The 22,349-nt window shown below is 53.4% G+C and overlaps 1 protein-coding gene across 1 annotated transcript; it reads left to right on the top strand.

Annotated features, from left to right (window-relative positions):
• Positions 1-1,094: 1,094 nt before the first annotated feature.
• On the top strand, positions 1,095-21,538 carry RGN (regucalcin; the record flags this gene model as incomplete). Its single annotated transcript, XM_061575831.1, is given in 9 exon segments — positions 1,095-1,148; positions 7,254-7,340; positions 10,102-10,270; positions 11,029-11,214; positions 14,538-14,771; positions 17,237-17,265; positions 17,267-17,369; positions 18,649-18,803; positions 21,271-21,538. Coding segments are annotated over 9 exon segments (1,068 nt in total), but the record flags the coding sequence as incomplete, so codon positions are not given.
• Between the last annotated feature and the right edge of the window lie 811 nt (positions 21,539-22,349).

The raw sequence follows: 22,349 nt of genomic DNA, 5'->3' as shown, positions 1-22,349 counted from the left end.
CCAGTAGAACCCCTCTTGGCAGTCGGTGTCTATTTGGCATGTGAACATCTTAACACCTTCTGTGTTATTGCCGGCAAAGATGAAGCCGATTCTTACAGCGTTGGTGTACGGTGCTTTTTGCTGGAATTTTTGCAGTTTTTTTCCCTGGATTTTCAGTTTGCACATAGTCACTTTAAGATGTTTTCTTGTTCATGTTTTTTGTTTGTTGCGGTTGCACCCGATTCAAGAGCCGAATGGCTCACAGGGCTCTATCAAATAAATTAACTTAAACTTATTAAATACAACCTATAAACCACCTACACATTGTCCCAAAACCGGCTCGTGAGTGTGGTTGGTTTTTCTCAGATGATTCTATTTACAAATTAGATTCACAATCAGCAGTACGTGCATGTGATAAGACACTGAATAAAGTAACGGCCGAGGCACTATCCTATGATTGAGGCATTCCATGTAAGCATCGAGTAAAGAATAATAATTCCGACAATTTTGCGCGTTTCATCCAGGATCTCAGAGCGCTGTACTGGACACAGTAGCAGACGCTCAGCATGAAAATAATTATATTATAAACACATTTCAAGAATCCATTTGCTAAATGAACTAAAAGTTTAACAAGCGGAAGCGTATATAAATAGGCTTTAAGACGCATTTTAAAAACGTCCACATACTCAAAGATCCATGATATCTCATGGAAGAGCATTCCCTTCGCCAATTCGGTCTCGACTAAATAGGTCTCTGCCAATTCTGTATGGAGTAAATAGGTCTCTGCCAATTCTCATCCAGCGGCTGGTCCTGCTTCTCTGACAATGTCCACCGTTGCCATCTGCTGTCAGAGCTTCCTCTCTTTCACGCACCGTGGAGGACGCTGTTTCCTACGTGTGGCATCTTGAACTCCCTCTTCACCCGAAAAGCAGTTTTCATTCCTGGCTTTTATTTGTACTCATCCTTCGAAGATCTGCATAGAGTCGCCTAATATTTCTCATGTTTGTTTTGTGTATCGCGAGTTCTGTTTCACATCTCCCAGGTTAAACTCATCCCTGTGATGGGCCACCACCACCACCACCCACCCACCACCCGCTCACCCTCGTGGAGAGAGACATCACTGGAGGCACGAGGAACCACAGACCCAGCGGCAACGTAGCAGCCAGGCGGTGAGCTGGCATAAAATTCCCCTCCCCCCGAGATCTGTGGTCCTCTATATATAAAGGTGTTCCTGGCCAATTAATGAGTGTTTATCTGTGGGGTTTGTGAATTTCCTCTTCACGCTCTCCCATTGCTTTGGTGCTGCGACGTCTCCAGCTTTCTCCAGGCAGCGTTCCCGATTCCTTAATCTCATTTCCTCGTCGTGTGTCCAGGCCAACGTGCAGCTGCCGCCGCTCCGCTGAGCCCGCGCGCTTCCGGTCTTGCGTCCCCTGCCGCCCGCCCCCCCTCCACACGCTCCCACTCCCCGTGCTCCCATTCACTCGATTTCGTTTTTTGCTGTCGCCGGAACGAACGTCGGGGGTGAGGACGCTCCCCGGGCCGGGCGCGGTTGCCCCGACTCTCGGAGAGGCTTGGGATGCGTAGAGAACTACGAGCAGATTCAGCCGCCCGCAGCTCTCCCTCCCACCCGGAGCGGCCGCTGACCTCTCAAGCTTAAAAAAAAAGGATATTTTGTCGATTGGATTTTCTCCCCAAACAAGAAGTGAAAAAAAAACCCCGAGCGTCCCCACCGTTTGTCCGGATGGGCTCTCAAGTGCGGCGATTCCCACGGCTTGGGACGGTTTTAAACTCGTCCACTCGCCTCCTGAGGGGAGCGGTCGGAGATTGATGCGCGTGCGTGGGATGGGCAAGGAGAGGGGGCCCCACCATGGAGGTGGTGAGGTGCGGTGAGTGCCGGCGCGACGAGGATTTGCCGTCTCAAACGGGGGAGGAGTGGCGCGGGCTGATGCGTGGGGTAGAGAGGCGCGCCCTGGCTCACAGTGCGACGAGAAGGCCATTGCCTCGATTTGAGTTCTGCACTCACCCGTTGAGTTCTGGCTCGGCACCTGTTGATGGTCCACCTCCCGCGTGATTGGCCGCGTCCGCCGCTTTATTCCTTTTTTGTCCACGGCGGGGGAGTTGGATCGTCCGGTGTGTCGACGCGCTCGTGTTGAGGTTGGGGCGAACCGCGGTGAACGGCTTCAATGGTGTCCGGCGAGCGATGGCAGCGGACGACGACGTTACGATGCTGCCCACTAATTGCGATTGTTGTGGCCCCAGTCGCACTGTGGTCTGTTATGAAACTGGCATCAGCATACGATCAACAATGTGCCCTATTAAATACCCTTTTCTGCCGGCACAACTGAGCCGAGCTGAGCTGGGACTATTTTCTGTGCCAGGCTGGAACCAAACCCGAGGTGCTTTGGCCTCGAGATATCAGCATCTGGCTCTGGGCCAAGCTGTGTGACCTCACAGCTTAACAGTCATTGCCCCTTTGTTTAACCATGGCGGTAGTCATTGAAATTACTTTCATTTCCTCTGGAGCATTTGTATAACTTGTGGCCGGTTTCACAAAATACCCTAAGTGAAGTTACTCTACATGATGCACTCGTTACACACAAAGCCACTGCCACAAATGAACCGCAATACCGCCTCGCTGATCTCGTCAAGGAGCACAAACCACCATCGCGTGAACTCCGGTCGTCATCCTCGCAGCAGCAGCAGCAGCGGCTTCTGGCTGGCCGTCGAGCAAAGACGGCGGTCACCGCATCGAGCTGCGCTATCAGATGCGCCTCTGCGGCCGTCTGGAACGCTCTTCCCTTCCGATGTTAGGAAGCTACTGGAGCTTCGCACTTTTAAATCATCATCTCGATTGACAAACTCATTTCTTACGACTGCTTTCTGTGTCTGGCTTGTTGTCCTTCCCCACACCTCCGACTGGCACGGTTGGCTATGTACGGTGCGAGAGAAGTTCAACATACATTGGTCCATCTTGGATACATTAAATGTCCTCTCTTCCCTCAGATTTTCATTTAACTCGGTATAAATCCAAGGGAGCCTCGGAACACGTTCACCCGGAATGCACGGAGGAGCCTGCATAGTGCTTGGATGAGCGACAGCTATCCATAACAGGCGCTATAGGTAGCGATATGATGCGTGGTCGGCAGTGGAGAGCAGTGCAAGCTGAGTGCATCTCAATGCTGTTGATTCAATCACTGGTGGAGCCAGTGGGGGGGGGGGGGGGGGGGCACGTGCCCCCCAAATGATCCGATCGAAATCCCTAATTTCAATCGGATCATTGGGGTTTATTAGTAATAAATCGGCATTTTGCGACCCCCACTGCCACTGTGTAGCATATTATTACGTGCCAGGGACTGTATGAGATGATAGGACAATAGTCTGAGTCCATAATTGGCAATAATTAACAGCAAAGCAGTTATAAGTGACTCAGAATTGTGCGCAGCTGCGTACACAGCACACGACTTCCCTGAAGGCATCAACACCTTCAGCGAGCGCGATGCCTATCACACAACGCGGTTCGAATTCGACACTCGATCGATGGCTGCATCATCGCCGCACACGCGTCGAATAAAAAGCAAGGGACAAGTCTTTACTTACTAACAACTCCGATATAATTTTTCATTGCTGGAGGGGTTGCCCTCCTTACCTGAAAATCCTGGCTCCACCATTGGATTCAATGCTGCTCCTACTTCTGCGTCGCCCAATTTCGCCAACGCGCGCCTGAACGGCGTGGTGAAGTATGGTCAAACGACCCCCACACCCCCCCCCCTCCCCCCCGTCGAGACGCATACGACGTGGGTGTGGGGGGGCGGAGCCCCCTCCTCGTCCGGATGAACACGAATGGCTCCATGCAAACCGACACTCGCCGCCGGGCTATTGATTTCACGACGCGTCCCTTCACCGTAATCGTCCGGCACGGATCTCGCGGCGCCGTTTGGGAACGCTCGGCCCGTTGCTCTCCCCGCGAAGAAAAAAGCCGACGGACGAATGGGTTTCAGTTGGCTTTCGGCATGCCGAGTCGGCACTTTCACATTTTCTCATGGGGGTTTTATTATTTTTTATTTTCTCACGTGAGTGGGCTGCCACAAAAAAATCGAATGTAAAGGTAAAACGAGTTTACCATTAACTCGCCCCGTTTAATGATCGCAGTCCGATGATCGGTTTTGCCCGACTTGGAACTTTAAATTACGCTCGAATAGCAAAGAGGCAATCTCCTTGGCAGACTCTGAACTCGTGACTGACACTCCAAAAGCCTGTACGCCTTTGCACTTTTTTCGATCGTCGTCGTTTATATCCTCGTGCAGTCATCTGTTCATTGATGATTGGTTTCGAGCAGCAGTTGGAAAGCCTTCCGCGGGTGGCACAGGGTTGTGATGTTGTGCCGGGAATATCGACGTCACATTTCGGCGCAAAACAACACCGAGCACACAACGTGAAATGCGTGCGTGACGAACACAAAACGCCAATACACAACATGAAGCACATGCCTTACCAATACATCAATACACAACATGAAGCTATTGCCTTACTCATACAAAACACACTAATACACAACATGAAACGCATGCCTTACTCATACAAAACACACTAATACACAACATGAAGCACATGCCTTACCAATACAAAACACACCAATAAACAACATGAAGCTCTTGCCTTACTCATACAAAACACACCAATAAACAACATGAAGCTCTTGCCTTACTCATACAAAACACACCGATACACAACATGAATCACATGCCTTACTCATACAAAACACACCAATAAACAACATGAAGCTCTTGCCTTACTCATACAAAACACACCAATAAACAACATGAAGCTCTTGCCTTACTCATACAAAACACACCAATACACAACATTAAACACATGCCTTACTGACACAAAACACACCGATACACAACATGAAACCCTTGCGCGTCGCTGACACAATGATATCCCCAACACGTGCCTTAAATCCACCGTGTTGACTGGAGGGCGTGGACTTTTGACCTTGGTGAGCTGTGGAGCCAGTGGTCTGGACTGGGGTGTGGGTCACCATCCCTGAGAGGTTGAGACGGAGCGGTTAAGTGCCAGTGCCGGGTGGTTGAAGAACTCCCCTTACGTTCCACTTATTACCTGTCCTGGACTTAATGAAACTGTGAAGAAACGCTTTATTATTACCCATTCTGGACATACAACAGGAGGTGTGTTCAGATGTTCAACCACCAAATAAGATGCCTTTTGCAAGGCATCAAGTCTGCATTAACCACACACACAAACATGCAAACACACGTGCTCTGATAATTAATTGTTGTGTGATCCAGTCCTCTTCCCGTGATGTATCCCAGTTTCATATTGTAGAGGTGGTAACCGTAGTTGGACCTGACATATGTACATGTTATCAGAGTTTCTTGGCATGTTCACCACATGTACTCTGTGTGTGGTTAACGCAGACTTGACTCCTTGCAAAAAGGTTTCTATTTGGTGTTAATAATGAATCATACAAAAAGCAACATGGTTTTTTTCTGAAAAAATAATAATAGGTTTTAATCTTTCTGGCAATAACACAGGAGTTGTGGTCATGTGTTCGAAATAACAAATAGATGCCTTTTGCAAGGCACTAACCACACTTGATGCAAAAACATGCCAACACACGTGCTCTGTGTTGTCTCTCTAGTAATTCCTGCAGTCACGAAAGCTCCAAATCTTTCATTGACATGCAAATTTCTCTACCCCCCCCCCCCCTCTCTCTGCCCCCCTCTCTCTCTATTTAAGGCCTCGACACAGAGGCGTTGTTTCTCTGTGTGCCTATGTGTGTACCTCTCTGTCTGTGTGAGTCTCTCTCTGCTTGTGTGTCTGTGTTTTGTGTCTCTCTCAAATTTAGCAATCTCTGAAAGAACGTAATCAACCAGGTGGGGTGTTGACTGTTATGTTAGCCGACTCTCTGTGTTGTATTGCATTATATTTTCAAGTTTACTCGGTTTGTTTTCTCATTCATTCGTACCTGAAGACGATTGCTTGTGTTGCAATCGAAACGTCGTATGCTATTATGTAATTTACTTTCTTTCTACGTGACTTCACCGAAAGAACCAAAAAGTAATGCTCTGATCATTAAAGATGTCTGCATTGTCTTTGAAACTGATTGGCCTACACCAGAGACAGCAGCCTTCTTCATGGCCTCGTCTCACCACCAGTGGTAGAACAGAGAACGCCACCAGCACAGAGGCAGTTGCACGTGTCAGAGCACTTATAGCTCGGGCCGAGCAGTTATATCCATGGGAACTTTCTATCAGTATCCAAGATGAATAAAAAATTATAATGGGTTTGTACCCTTTCTGGCAATAAAACAGGAGTCGTGTTAAGATATTCAAACACCAAATGGAAACCTTTTGCACGGCATCAAGTCTGCATCGACGTCACTGACGCGTCCATAACTCCAGCGGGGTCCCCCGCTCCGTATGGACTACACGAGTCAACGGAGCGACCGTCCTGAGTGGTCGTCACTGGCGCGTCCATAACTCCAGTGGGCCCCCCTCTAAATATGGACTACGCTGGTCAACGGAGCGACCGTCTTGAGTGGTCATCACTGGCGCGTCCATAACTCCAGCGGGGTCCCCCGCTCCGTATGGACTACACGGGTCAACGGAGCGACCGTCTTGAGTGGTCATCACTGGCGCGTCCATAACTCCAGCGGGGTCCCCCGCTCCGTATGGACTACACGGGTCAACGGAGCGACCGTCTTGAGTGGTCGTCACTGACGCGTCCATAACTCCAGCGGGGTCCCCCACTCCGTATGGACTACACGGGTCAACGGAGCGACCGTCTTGAGTGGTCGTCACTGACGCGTCCATAACTCCAGCGGGGTCTCCCGCTCCGTATGGACTACACGGGTCAACGGAGCGACCGTCTTGAGTGGTTGTCACTGACGCGTCCATAACTCCAGCGGGGTCCCCCGCTCTGTATGGACTACACGGGTCAACGGAGCGACCGTCTTGAGTGGTCGTCACTGACGCGTCCATAACTCCAGCGTGGTCCCCCGCTCCGTATGGACTACACGGGTCAACGGAGCGACCGTCTTGAGTGGTCGTCCGTAACTCCAGCGGCCCCCCCCCGCGCGCGCGAGCACGGGCGCGAGGGTTCCCAGAAAACATTAGCATGGGGGTGAAAGGTTGACACTGGGTGATTTAATTGCGTGCAGGGTAGTGATTAATGTAATAATTAACTTAATTAATAATGGGAAGAGAGACTCCAGTATAAAATGGTTCATGTCTGTTTTCCTCTCTCCCCAGATTCTGCTGAAAACTTCGTTGGGTTTGAGTCGCCAGACCACCGCCGGGGCGTCCTGCGTTGCTGGCTCGCGCTCGTTATTGACCAAGGTGAGACCTCAATAAACTCGTTCACTTTCATTGTTCTACGTGGCCATCGGTGGTGTGGCTCTTGAGTGTGCAGGAGGTGCACCAGCCGTGTGTGCGACGTCCCCCCCTCACTCACCCACCGTGTGTGCGACGTCCCCCCCTCACCCACCGTGTGTGCGACGTCCCCTCCTCACTCACCCACCGTGTGTGCGACGTCCCCCCCCTCACTCACCCACCGTGTGTGCGACGTCCCCTCCTCACTCACCCACCGTGTGTGCGACGTCCCCTCCTCCCCCCACTCACCAGCCGTGTGTGCGACGTCCCCCCCTCACTCACCCACCGTGTGTGCGACGTCCCCCCCTCACTCACCCACCGTGTGTGCGACGTCCCCCCTTCACTCACCAACCGTGTGTGCGACGTCCCCCCCTCACTCACCCACCGTGTGTGCGACGTCCCCTCCTCACTCACCCACCGTGTGTGCGACGTCCCCTCCTCACTCACCCGCCGTGTGTGCGACGTCCCCTCCTCACTCACCAACCGTGTGTGCGACGTCCCCCCCTCACTCACCCACCGTGTGTGCGACGTCCCCCCTTCACTCACCAACCGTGTGTGCGACGTCCCCCCTTCACTCACCCGCCGTGTGTGCGACGTCCCCTCCTCACTCACCCACCGTGTGTGCGACGTCCCCCCCTCACTCACCAACCGTGTGTGCGACGTCCCCCCCTCACTCACCCGCCGTGTGTGCGACGTCCCCCCCCCTCACTCACCCACTGTGTGTGCGACGTCCCCCCCTCACTCACCCACCGTGTGTGCGACGTCCCCTCCTCACTCACCCACCGTGTGTGCGACGTCCCCCCCTCACCCACCCGCCGTGTGTGCGACGTCCCCCCCCTCACTCACCCACCGTGTGTGCGACGTCCCCTCCTCACTCACCCACCGTGTGTGCGACGTCCCCTCCTCACTCACCCACCGTGTGTGCGACGTCCCCCCCTCACCCACCGTGTGTGCGACGTCCCCCCCTCACTCACCCGCCGTGTGTGCGACGTCTCCCCCTCACTCACCCGCCCGTGTGTGCGACGTCCCCCCCCTCACTCACCCACTGTGTGTGCGACGTCCCCCCCTCACTCACCCGCCGTGTGTGCGGACGTCCCCCCCCTCACTCACCCGCCGTGTGTGCGACGTCCCCCCCTCACTCACCCACCGTAGGTGTGCGACGTCCCCCCCTCAACTCACCCGCCCGTGTGTGCGACGTCCCCCCCCCTCACTCACCCACCGTGTGTGCGACGTCCCACCCCTCACTCACACCACCGTGTGGTGCGACGTCCCCCCCTCACTCACTCCACCGTGTGTGCGACGTTCCCCCCTCACTCACCCGACCGTGTGTGCAACGTCCCCCCCTCACTCACACACCTGTGTGGCGAACGTCCCCCCACTCACTCAACCCACCGTGTGTGCGGACGGTCCCCTCCTCACTCACCACGGCTGGACGTCCCCCCCTCACCCACCCGGTGGTGCGACGTCCCCCCCCTCACTCACCCAGCCGTGGTTGCGACGTCCCCCACCCCTCACTCACCCACCGGTGTGGCGACGTCCCCCTCCTCACTCCCACCCACCGTGTGTGCGACGTCCCCCCCTCACTCACCCACCGTGTGTGCGACGTCCCCCCCTCACTCACCCACCGTGTGTGCGACGTCCCCCCCTCACTCACCCACCAGTGTGTGCGACGTCCCCCCCTCACTCACCCACCGTGTGTGCGACGTCCCCCCCTCACTCACCCACCGTGAGTGCGACGTCCCCCCCTCACTCACCAGCCGTGTGTGCGACGTCCCCCCCTCACTCACCCACCATGTGTGCGACGTCCCCTCCCCCCTCACTCACCCACCGTGTGGTGCGACGTCCCCCCCCCTCACTCACCCACCGTGAGTGCGACGTCCCCCCCTCACTCACCCACCGTGAGTGCGACGTCCCCCCCTCACTCACCCACCGTGTGTGCGACGTCCCCCCCTCACTCACCCACCGTGTGTGCGACGTCCCCCCCCTCACTCACCCGCCATGTGTGCGACGTCCCCCCCTCACTCACCCACCGTGTGTGCGACGTCCCCCCCTCACTCACCCACCGTGAGTGCGACGTCCCCCCCTCACTCACCCACCGTGTGTGCGACGTCCCCCCCTCACTCACCCACCGTGTGTGCGACGTCCCCCCCTCACTCACCCACCGTGTGTGCGACGTCCCCCCCTCACTCACCCACCGTGTGTGCGACGTCCCCCCCTCACTCACCCACCGTGTGTGCGACGTCCCCTCCTCACTCACCCACCGTGTGTGCGACGTCCCCCCCTCACTCACCAACCGTGTGTGCGACGTCTCCCCCTCACTCACCCGCCGTGTGTGCGACGTCCCCCCCTCACTCACCCGCCGTGTGTGCGACGTCCCCCCCTCACTCACCCGCCGTGTGTGCGACGTCCCCCCCTCACTCACCCGCCGTGTGTGCGACGTCCCCCCCCTCACTCACCCACCGTGTGTGCGACGTCCCCCCCTCACTCACCCACCGTGTGTGCGACGTCCCCCCCTCACTCACCCACCGTGTGTGCGACGTCCCCCCCCTCACTCACCAGCCGTGTGTGCGACGTCCCCTTCCCACTCACCATCCGTGTGTGTGACGTCCCCTTCCCACTCACCAGCCGTGTGTGCGACGTCCCCTCCCCACTCACCAACCGGGTGCGTGCGGCGTATTTTAAAGCTCACGTATTGATTCAAGGTGACCCCGTGGCGTGCGGTGCCCAGGCGGCATGTCAGGGGGTGCAGGTGCAGAGCGTGGTGGGCGAGGCGTGCCGCGTGGGCGAGGGCCCCGTGTGGGAGGGCGCGACGGGCACGCTGCTCTACGTGGACGTGCTGGCGCAGGACGTGTGCAGGTGGCACCCGCATACGGGCACCGTGGAGAAGGTGCACCTGGGTAGGCGGCTGATCGCACGCTACAACGCACCCCGCACGCACGCCTGTACGTGCACGCACGTGCCTGTACGTCTGTGCAGACATGCACACACGCCCGTTTACACACGTACCCACACACCTGTATTTGTACGCGCGCACACGCATGCTGATTCGTGTACACACACATGCCTCTATGTGTTCGCTTACATTAAGAGATGTTCCAACTCACGCGTAACACCGTGGGCATTCTCAGCATCGCCAAAGGCAGACGTTTCTCCTGTAGTGACAATGACATCACGGCAGGGCATTGTGGGTAATGTAGAGGGGTCTCCTGTAGAGACATTGACATCACCACAGGGCATTGTGGGTAATGTAGAGGGGTCTCCTGTAGTGACAATGACATCACCGCAGGGCACTGTGGGTAATGCAGCTGAGTTTCCTGTAGAGACAATGACATCACCACAGGGCATTGTGGGTAATGTAGAGGGGTCTCCTGTAGTGACAATGACATCACCGCATGGCATTGTGGGTAAGGCTCCATGAGCACTGGAAGGGGAGAGGCTACCGCTCGGTGTGCTCTCAGTCACCTACAAAGACAAAGATCCCCCGTATAACCTCGGGGCAACTGCTGTTAGGGAGCACCTGTGAAGGCCGGCACGGGACACGCAGACACACGCAGACGTGCGCAGATGCGCAGTCACCGCACTACGCACGCACGGTGAGTTATATCCGCTCACCGCTGCTGTTGACGCTTCTCGTGCCGCCGGCGCGGGGCCGAAGACGAGACGGTGGGGTGCGCGGTGCCGCGGCGCGGCCGGGCGGGCTACGCGGTGGCGTGCGGCACCACGTTCGGCCTGCTGGACTGGGACGAGCGGCGCTTCACCCCGGTGGTAACCGTCGACAAGGACCGCCCCAACAACCGCTTCAACGACGGCAAGGTGGACCCAGCGGGGCGCTTCTTTGCCGGTGAGAAGCGGGGTCGCTAAGCGCCCTTACACCCCCCTCCCGAGTTGAATCGCCATCATCGCCATCAGCGTCACATCATCATCATCATCGTCGTCACATCATCGTCGTCGTTGTCATCAAAGGTAATAAAATAAAATAAAACGTAATCTATGGGACCGATTTTTGCCAGTATTAAGAAACACGCCCTTTGGCGTTCTCTGGTCTGACACTGGTGAGACTGGGCCATGAAGAAGGCTGCTGTCTCTGGTGTAGGCCAATGAGTTTCTAAGACAATGCAGACATCATTAATGATGTGTGGTTAGTGCCTTGCAAAAGGTATCTATTTGTTATTTCGAACACAGCACAACTCCTGTTTAACACCTATTGTTATTTTTTCAGAAAAAAAACACGTTTTTTGTATGATTCATTATTAACACCAAATAGAAACCTTTTGTAAGGGATCAAGTCTGCGTTAACCACACACAGAGTACATGCGGTGAACATGCCAACAAACTCTGATAACATGTACATATGTCAGGTCCAACTACGGTTACCACCTCTACATCACGGGAAGAGGACTGTATCACACAACTAGGAGCACAGAGAGCCACACGCACCTCCGATTAGCTCATTTGGGCTGCGTAACGGTGATAAAGAAGTCCAAAGTGCCTAATTGCATTGCCCCTCCCTCGGGATGCGAGGAGCTGGTGAGGGGCTCTCTGTGCTTTGTATGTTGTATGTATGTTGTATGTATGTTGTATGTATGTTGTATGTATGTTGTATGTATGTTGTTTGCATGTTGTGTGTATGTTGTATGTCCAGGGACTCCTCTACTTACGAACGAGTTAGGTTCCAGAGGTCCGTTCGTAAGTCGATTTGTTCGCGAGTTCAACTTTACTCCTGTCGATTCCAAACACGTTGTACGGCGTGTACACTAAACACGGGGAATGGCTTTAAAAGTAGCATGATGACCTGCAGATGTAGATGCCACTGGCTCTTCACATTCTGCAGATGTAGATGCCACTGGTTCTTCACGTTCTGTATACGTAGATGCCACTGGTTCTTCACGTTCTGTAGACGTAGATGCCACTGGTTCTTCACGTTCTGTATATGTAGATGCCACTGGTTCTTTACGTTCTGCAGATGTAGATGCCACTGGTTCTTCACGTTCTGCAGATGTAGATGCCACTGGTTCTTCACGTTCTGCAGATGTAGATGCCACTGGTTTTTCACGTTCTGTAGATGTAGAAGCCACTGGTTCTTCACGTTCTGCAGATGTAGATGCCACTGGTTCTTCACGTTCTGTAGACGTAGATGCCACTGGTTCTTCACGTTCTGCAGATGTAGATGCCACTGGCTCTTCACGTTCTGCAGATGTAGATGCCACTGTGTCTTCACGTTCTGCAGATGTAGATGCCACTGGTTCTTCACCTTCTGCAGATGTAGATGCCACTGGTTCTTCACGTTCTGTATACGTAGATGCCACTGGTTCTTCACGTTCTGTAGACGTAGATGCCACTGGTTCTTCACGTTCTGTATATGTAGATGCCACTGGTTCTTCACGTTCTGCAGATGTAGATGCCACTGGTTCTTCACGTTCTGCAGATGTAGATGCCACTGGTTCTTCACGTTCTGCAGATGTAGAAGCCACTGGTTCTTCACGTTCTGTATATGTAGATGCCACTGGTTCTTCACGTTCTGTATATGTAGATGCCACTGGCTCTTCAAGTTCTGCAGATGTAGATGCCACTGGTTCTTCACATTCTGCAGATGTAAATGCCACTGGTTCTTCACGTTCTGTAGATGTAGATGCCACTGGTTCTTCACGTTCTGCAGATGTAGATGCCACTGGTTTTTCACGTTCTGTAGATGTAGAAGCCACTGGTTCTTCACGTTCTGCAGATGTAGATGCCACTGGTTCTTCACGTTCTGTAGACGTAGATGCCACTGGTTCTTCACGTTCTGCAGATGTAGATGCCACTGGCTCTTCACGTTCTGCAGATGTAGATGCCACTGTGTCTTCACGTTCTGCAGATGTAGATGCCACTGGTTCTTCACCTTCTGCAGATGTAGATGCCACAACCGCCATCTATTGCGCAGCGGTTGAACTTACAGCTGTCGGTCCGAACAGCTGTAACTGGACGTACAGACAGGTTTGTTCGTATCTCTGAAAGTTGGTAAATAGAGGAGTCCCTGTATACTCTTTGGTTCTTTCGGTAAAGTCACGTAGGTAGAAAAAAAAATCACGACGTTTCGAACGCAACACCAAAGAGTATGGATTCCTGCAGTCATGAAATCTTCAAATCGAGATTGAGTCCCTGTATGTTGTATGTATGTTGTATGTATGAGGAGCGGTAGTGTAGCAGTTAGCGCGCTGTGCTACGAACCTGGCGAACTGGGTTCGATTCCCTCTAGGCCGACACCAGTGACGATTATCTGAACCCATTCTGGGCCTGCCCTAGGTCGACTCAGCCTCAAATGAGTACCTGGTGCGGTGTGTAAACATCATCATTGGGGAGACAAAGGCGGCCGGGCGTGGTGTTGGCCACCCACCCCCTCATGTGCCGTGCCGGCCTTCATAGTTGCTCGCGAACAGCACTTGCCCCAACAATCTGTTGAGGCTATACGGGGGATCTTTGTCTCTCTTTGTATGTTGAACTTCTGCCATTTCGCAGCGGACATAGCCATCCGTGCTAATGAGAGGTGCGGGAAGGATGTGCACATTAAAGTCACAGTGACTCGGCAGGGTCCGAGTGTGGTGGGTTAGAGTGTGGGTAACCCTCCCCCCCCCCCCCCCCCCACGTCTCCCAAGAATTCTGTCTGGCGTGGGAAGCATTGGCCAGACGTTCTCTTCTAGAGCAGCGGTGGCCGACCGGCGTCTCTGGAGCTGCTTGTGGCTCTTTAAATCCTCTGCACGTGGCTCTATCCAAGGGGGATGACGAACACACGGTCACAGTCGTGGCAAAGAGAAAATGAATGTCTCCCGTGCTGTGCCGAAAACCGTCAATACATATATACACTTATGTGTATGAATTGACAGTTATGTGTATATATATATTATATACACTTGGCTCTTCCAAGATGTCTGGCCAGCGTGGAAGAGTAGGCCAAAGTAACCTGCTAAGGAGGACGTGAGGAAACAATTAAAACTAAACAATTTCTTTTATTTTACCAGGTAAGGCCCACTGAGCCATACAGCAGGCATCGTCAGGGTCGGGATCGAACCCACGACCTCCTGCACACCAGGCGAGGTAGTTAACGTCTTGCAGGGCTGCACCTTGATTTTGACTCTCGCTTTATCACCCCGGGCATCTCTCTTCCCCCGCCACCCGCCTCCCGCAAAGGCACCATGGGCCACGAGACGGCACCGGCCGTGCTGGAGCGGAAGCAGGGCTCGCTCTACAGCCTGCACGCCGCGGGCAGCGACGGCAGCGACGCCACCGCCACGCGCCACTTCCGCGACGTCGACATCTCCAATGGCCTCGACTGGTCGCTCGACAACGCCACCTTCTTCTACATCGACAGCCTCGCCTACAGCGTGTTCGCCTTCAAGTACGACGTCACCACCGGCGCCCTCTGTGAGCCTCCCGCGCGCATCCCCCCTCCCCCCGTGTGGCCCCCCCCCCGCGTGGCCCCCCCCGCCCACCCCTGACGGTTGCCGATGCCACTGCCGATTTTACGGAGCCGGCCTGCGTGCGTGTGCCGGCTCCCTAGCATTTGCCGCGCCGCCAAGGCCGGAGCCAAAACCGCGGTGCTGCTGGCCTAAAAACTATTCAAATAATTTACTCGATTTTAATTTAACCAGGCGAGGCCCCACTGAGCTACGTGGCTCTTTTTCAGCAGCGAGTCGCCTACCGCAAATGATAGCTCAGCGAAGTGGCTCATCACGTGGTGAGAATGTACCGGATGTGTGTTGAACTTCTTTCGCACCGTACGTAGCCAACCGCGCCAATCGCCGCCGAGTGGCGGACACCCGGAGTTTCCTCTTCTAGGCCTCAGGATCTCAATTAGCTAAGAGGATTTTTGCGTCTTAATGAGTTGTCGCACGGTTCCACAAAAGGACATTAAGTGAAAGAAAAAAGAAAGAAAAAAAGAAAGAAAGAAGAAAGGAAAAGGAATAAAAAAAGACAAAAGAAAGAAAAAAGAACGACAAGTGAAAGACATAAAAAAATCCAAAGTGCTCGGTGCAGATGCAAGCGCCACAATCCTCCATTCCTTCATCCATCCGTCCGTCCGTTTTTTCGCCACGACGTTCGAGGCCCCCTTTTGTGAGACTCTCCCCCACCGGCGAGGCGTCTTTGATCTCCGTGGGCCCACAGTAATCGCTGCTGGCACCCCGGGGGGGGGGGGATCGGGGGGTGAGCGGGGGGCGGGAGGCGGGAGCTGCCCCAGAATGTCCTTTTTCTGCTCATGGAGAACAACTCAAAAGGGGAGCCGTTAATCTACTTGGTTTGCTTTGCGAGCCGAGGGGCGTTGTTCGTAGAACCTTTTCATGGCCGACCCGCTGCTACCCGCAGGCGCCGTTCGTGGCGCTACGCGGAACGGCTTGGGGGCGACGGGCCTCAGAGTCCTGTTGCCGCTCATGAATTTCCACGCGGGCTTTGGCCTCCTTCCTCTTCGTCTCTGTCGGTCTCTCTCCCATCCATTCCTGTCCGTGAACACCAGAAGCAAGTGTGCGTGTTGTTAGTAGGGAGTCAATGCCCTCCGTATTGCTGCGCCCATTCATTATCGTCTGCGGTGTCTCGTCTTGTCTGTCTGTCCTCCCATTCATCCGCGGACGCTCTGATTGGCCGGATGGGGATCTTGCTTTGATCTGCCAATCGCTACCGCTGTGTCCAATGTTACGTGCAGGAACGTTGCTCCGTTTCACTTCCAGCTTAGGGCCTCCGTCTGCCTCCTGCTTCACTCAGCCACGCTCTGACTGAACACCAAAGACAAAGATCCCCCGTGTAGCCTTAACAGGCTGAATGCCGTCCCACGCTCTCGGGGCAGCAGACGAGAATGAGGGACCTCCCACTGATTATAATCAGTGGGAGGTCAGTAATTATTGTTTATTGTTTAATCGTAATGAGCAATTCAGCATTTTTATGCAGCGCCGTTTCTGCGAATTGCATCTCAATTGTAAGGCACAGAGTTTTAGGGGGATTTTTGTTCTGTGTGTGTGTGTCCCAGCAGACTGCAGGGCAGTGTACCGCTGTGTGTGTGTGTGTCCCATCAGGGCAGTGTACCGCTGTGTGTGTGTATGTCCTGCTCTGTGTGTGTCCCAGCAGGGCGGTGTACCGCTGTGTGTGTGTGTGTGTCCCAGCAGGGCGGTGTACCGCTGTGTGTGTGCGTGTGTCCAGCAGGGCAGTGTACCGCTGTGTGTGTGCGTGTGTCCAGCAGGGCGGTGTACCGCTGTGTGTGTGTGTCCCAGCAGGGCGGTGTACCGCTGTGTGTGTGTGTGTCCCAGCAGGGCAGTGTACCGCTGTGTGTGTGTGTGTCCCAGCAGGACAGTGTACCGCTGTGTGTGTGTGTACTGCTCTGTGTGTGTCCAGCAGGGCAGTGTACCGCTGTGTGTGTGTGTCCCAGCAGGGCGGTGTACCGCTGTGTGTGTGTGTGTCCCAGCAGGGCAGTGTACCGCTGTGTGTGTGTCCCAGCAGGGCGGTGTACCGCTGTGTGTGTGTGTGTTCCAGCAGGGCAGTGTACCGCTGTGTGTGTGTGTGTCCCAGCAGGGCGGTGTACCGCTGTGTGTGTGTGTCCCATCAGGGCAGTGTACCGCTGTGTGTGTGCGTGTGTCCCAGCAGGGCGGTGTACCGCTGTGTGTGTGTCCCATCAGGGCAGTGTACCGCTGTGTGTGTGCGTGTGTCCAGCAGGGCAGTGTACCGCTGTGTGTGTGTCCCAGCAGGGCAGTGTACTGCTGTGTGTGTGTCCAGCAGGGCGGTGTACCGCTGTGTGTGTGTGTCCCAGCAGGGTTATGTACCACTGTGTGTGTGTGTGTGTGTCCCAGCAGGCTGCAGGGTAGTGTACCGCTGTGTGTGTGTACCGCTGTGTGTGTGTCCCCCAGCGGATCGCAGGGTGGTGTACCGCTTTGAGCCAGGATGAGGCGATCCCTGATGGGCAGTGCCTGGATGCGGAGGGCCGCCTCTGGGTGGCCTGCTACAACGGGGGCCGTGTCATTCGCATCGATCCCGAAACCGGTCAGCGGCGTCGGCGTCGGCGTCACGATCGTGATCATCAGCAGCATCGACGTCATCAGCATTGACGTCATCAGCATCATCGACGTCACCAGTACTGACGTCATCACCAGCATGACGTCATCAGCATCATCAACGTCATCAGCAGCATCGTCGTCATCAGCAGCATCGTCGTCATCAGCATCATTGTCGTCACCAGCATCATCGACGTCACCGGCATTGACGTCATCAGCATCATCGACATCACCAGCATCATCGTCGTCACCAGCATCGCCAGCATGGTGATCGTAGAAATTCCGTCGTGCCTAGAGTCCTAGTCGTCGGAGTAATAGTCTTCAGCAGCACCCACATCAGCATCATTGTCATCAGCATCATTGACATCATCATCGTCATCGTTATCATCATGTTTCCTGCAGCAGCGCCATCACATCATCCTCAGCGTCATCGTCATTAGCATCCTCGTCGGTAACAGCGTGGAAACGGCAAGCCTCCTATGGCCGCGTGTGGTGTGGATGTTGACGTTATTCTGTCAATGATATTGATCATTCTAGATTTGAAGCTGATATTGATCATGCCTTGACGATGATGACAATGATGATTCTGACATTGATGCTCATGGTAGTGACCTTGACACTGATCATAACTATGATTCTGTCGACCTTGACACTGGCGGTGGTGATGGTGAGGATGCTGATAATTCCGCTCTTCTTGATGGTGGTGATGGTGGTGATGATGACGCTGGTTGTGATGATGATGATGATGACGATGTTATGCCGATCTTGACGCTCGTGCTGGTGGTGATGACAACGACGATGGTTCTGCTAACCTTGACACTGGTGGTGATGATGACGACGCTGGTGATGATGATGGTGATGATGACGATGCTGGTGATGATGATGGTGATGGTGGTGATGATGATGGTGATGATGATGATGACGATGATGGTGGTGATGATGACGATGATGATGGTGGTGATGATGGTGGTGATGATGGTGGAGATGATGGTGGTGATGATGGTGGAGATGATGATGGTGATGATGATGGTGGTGATGATGACGATGATGATGATGGTGATGATGGTGGAGATGATGGTAGTGATGATGATGGTGATGATGATGATGGTGGTGATGATGGTGATGATGATTGTGATGATGATGGTGATGATGATGGTGATGATGATGATGGTGGTGATGATGGTGATGATAATGATGGTGATGATGATAATGATGATGACGATGCTGGTGATGATGATGACGATGCTGATGCTGTTGGCGGTGCACAGGCAAGCGCCTGCAGGTGGTGAAGCTGCCCGTGTCCAAGACGACCTCCTGCTGCTTCGGGGGCCCCGACTACGCGGAGCTCTTCGTCACGTCGGCCTGCGAGGGGCTGGACGCCGCCGGGCTGGCGCGCGAGCCCCAGGCCGGGAACGTCTTCAAGGTGCCGCTACCGCCACCGCTGCTGCTCTCTCTCTCTCGATGCCGTGTGAACGTACCGGCGTGGGAAAATGTGTAAATGCTTAATCATTTATTTCCCCTTTCGCAACCCCGGTTAGAAAATCGTGCGGATTGGTGGTGGTGGTAAATGTATAAACGTGTGTCGTTAAACCCGCCACCGCCCGACACGGCCAACTAGTAAGGTTTGTCAGGTAAACAGAACGTGGCCAATTCGTTACTAGTACAGCACTAGTGTGTAGTGTATAGTGTAGTGTATAGTGTAGTAGTGTATAGTGTAGTGTATAGTAGCGTATAGTGTAGTAGTGTATAGTGTAGTGTATAGTAGTGTAGTGTATAGTAGTATATAGTGTAGTGTATAGTGTAGTGTATAGTAGTGTAGTGTATAGTAGTGTAGTGTATAGTAGTGTATAGTGTAGTGTATAATAGTGTGTAGTGTAGTGTATAGTGTAGTGTATAGTGTCGTGTATAGTGTCGTGTATAGTGTAGTATACTAGTACAGCACACCGGTGTGTCGGAGAGCAAAGCCACAACATTTACAATCGGAGTACGACGTTTCGCCGGTAATTACAACCAGCTTCATCAGGCGACAGCCAGATTTGTGGAGAAATCCTCCTCCTGTTTCGTTCCTTAAATAGAGGCGTAGATGTGATTCTGTCACTTGCGTATTATGGATGATATCGGTCGCGAACGCCTACTGTTAAACTGGTGGTTCTGGTGGTGCGAGTCAAAATCAGTTGTCGTGATGTCGGAGCAGTCTACAGAGACGAACGTTGATACGAGCGGTCTGTTGCCGTACAACAGCACCCAGCCCTGTTGGCGATGGGCTGGCTCCGTTATTCCAGAGGCAAGATTTCACTACTTGTGCCCTACCTCGACTTGGTCGGGCAGTTCCTCGATTCAACAAACTGAATAAACCTTCGAATTGCGTCAAACTTGGCGACAGGGTCAATTAAAGACTGATAGACAGATTTCGTTTTAAAGCTTTCGTGACTGCAGGGATTCATATGCTTGGTTCTTTCGGTAAAGTCACGTAGAAGGAAAATAATAAAATAAAACAATAAAATAAAACAACACAAGCAATCACCATCATCAGGTGTGATGATGATTGCTTGTGTTGCAATCGAAACGTCGTGAGAATTTTATTGTTTTATTTTTATTTTTTTATTACTTCCCTTCTACGTGACTTTACCGAAAGAACCAAGAATACTGATAGACAGATTTGCCGATTCAAATTTTAGATTTTTGACTGTTTTACGAGGACCGGTGTGTTATGCTGCACCGGTTTGTACCACCAATATGTCCATTTGCTACTTTTTTGTTTACCAGTTGAGGCCCCACCGAGCTACATAGCTCTTTTTCAGGAGCGTCCTGGCTATCACAAATGACAGCTCAACGAAGTGGCTTATCGTCATCGTGCGGAAATGTATAAGCAGCCAAATACTCTAGGGGAACACCGAACACGGGAAGAGAGACACGCAAACTCCAAATATACAGCAGGCGGCGTCAGGGTCAGGATCGAACCCACGACTTCCTGTGTATCAGGCGAGTTAGTTACATCTCCTAGCTACCGTGATGATGATGAGAGAGAGAAAGACGCAGATTCCACATATACAGCAGGCGTCGTCAGGGTTGGGATAGAACTCACGACCTCCTGCACACCAGGCGAGGTAGTTAACATCTCATCGCCGCGTAAGTCCTCTCGATGTCCACAACACCCGACTTATCGGCTGCCTACGCAAGAGAGCCCATCCGTCCTTGAGACCTCCGCGAGCCAAGCGTCGGGGAAAACGTGGACCCGGGTGACGCCGACGACGATCCATCCGTCATCAAGTCACGATCAATCTGCTGACGATGTTGGAGGCATCCACCTTCCCACGGCCCTGCGTTGACACGACCAAACGCGCGGCCAAACACAATCCGATTCCACCGCTCCGTCTCCGTCCGTGTGCGGTGGACGCCGTCTCTTCCGAGACCACGCCCGTCGGTGTGGCCTCCACCGCTCGGCCAGCGTTCCTTCGGCACCTCTGCGCTGCCCGTCGTGTTTTTTTGTTGTTGTAACGTCCTGACCCCGTGCCCCTCACTGGACGACGTCTGTGAATAAAGAGCTGTGTGGCTCATCGGATTCCTCCTGCAGTATAAATACAACATTCTGATTCTAGAAGCCCACTTTGTTTAATGGTCGCTCCGATGTTCCCTCACATCCGTAATGCCGTCCAACGCATCCGTGTCCTCTTTCCGCCTCTGGTCGCGATTCCAGTTATCCCAGGCGTGCATCTCTCCCCACTTCTTTGCGCACCGTTTCAGCACTTGTTCTTGCAAGACGGCTCGGATTGGGGGGGTAAGGGGGGGGGGGTCATCCAGCAGTGGATTGGTCGAAGTGATGATGACGATGATTATGTGGAGATGATTCATTTGTTTCGCCCCCCCCCCCCCCCGTGTTCTTTTTGCAGATCACCGGACTGGGTGTCAAAGGTCGCGCGCCCTTTGAGTACGCGGGTTGACGCCCATCTCCTGGCGTCTTGCGATGGGATGGCAGCAGTGATGATTCGCATGAATAATGATTATTTATGATTATTATAATAATGATAAACCTCGATCCGTGACGATTGTAGCACTACATATTTTAATTAGGATTAAAGCAATGATGGCTTACGATGATGACTGGTGTAATGATGTGTGATTTATATATACATACAATGGCGGGGAAGTAAAAATTTACGTAAAAAAATAGTTGCGTCCTTCGTGTTTATTGCAACCAGTTACAACCTTGCCCTACCCGGGCCGGTGAAGGAGAGAGCATAGAAGTACAGAACAATATTTGATTTGGCAGCAATGCCCTGTGCTCCGCACAACCTAGCTCTGAATGGTTCGTGTAGTTCGTATGGTCGCAGGAAGTGGTAGTGCAGTGATTAGCGTGCTACGCTACGAACCCGCAAACCTGAGTTTGATTCCCGCTCACGGCCAAGGCCAGTGACGATTATCTGAACCGGTCTTGGGCCTCCTCTAGGCAACTCGACCTTAAATGAGAACCTGGTGCGGTGTGTAAACAATAGCATTGGAAGAGACAAACACGAGTGGGAGTGGTACTGGCCACCCACCCCCTCGTGTGCCGTTCCAGCCTTCACGGGGGTTCGCTAACAACACTTGCCCCAACAGGCTGTTAAAGCCTTTACAGGGGATCTTTGTAGGTGACTGATAGCACACTGAGCGGTAGCCTCTCCAGTGCTCGTGGAGCCGTGGCTCTTTAGAAGACCCCTCTACATTACCCACAATGCCTTGCGGTGATGTCATTGTCACTACAGGAGACTCTACATTACCCACAATGCCCTGCGGTGATGTCATTGTCACTACAGGAGACTCTACATTACCCACAATGCCCTGCGGTGATGTCATTGTCACTACAGGAGACTCTACATTACCCACAATGCCCTGCGGTGATGTCATTGTCACTACAGGAGACTCTACATTACCCACAATGCCCTGTGGTGAAGTCATTGTCACTACAGCAGACTGCTCTACATTACCACTT

Source organism: Lethenteron reissneri, chromosome 59 (genome assembly GCF_015708825.2).
Source record: "Lethenteron reissneri isolate LAM-NWPU_2019-01 chromosome 59, ASM1570882v1, whole genome shotgun sequence".
Lineage (NCBI taxonomy): Eukaryota > Metazoa > Chordata > Hyperoartia > Petromyzontiformes > Petromyzontidae > Lethenteron > Lethenteron reissneri.
The sequence above is the reverse complement of the archived record's forward strand: the minus strand, read 5'-3'. Positions and strand labels throughout refer to the sequence as shown.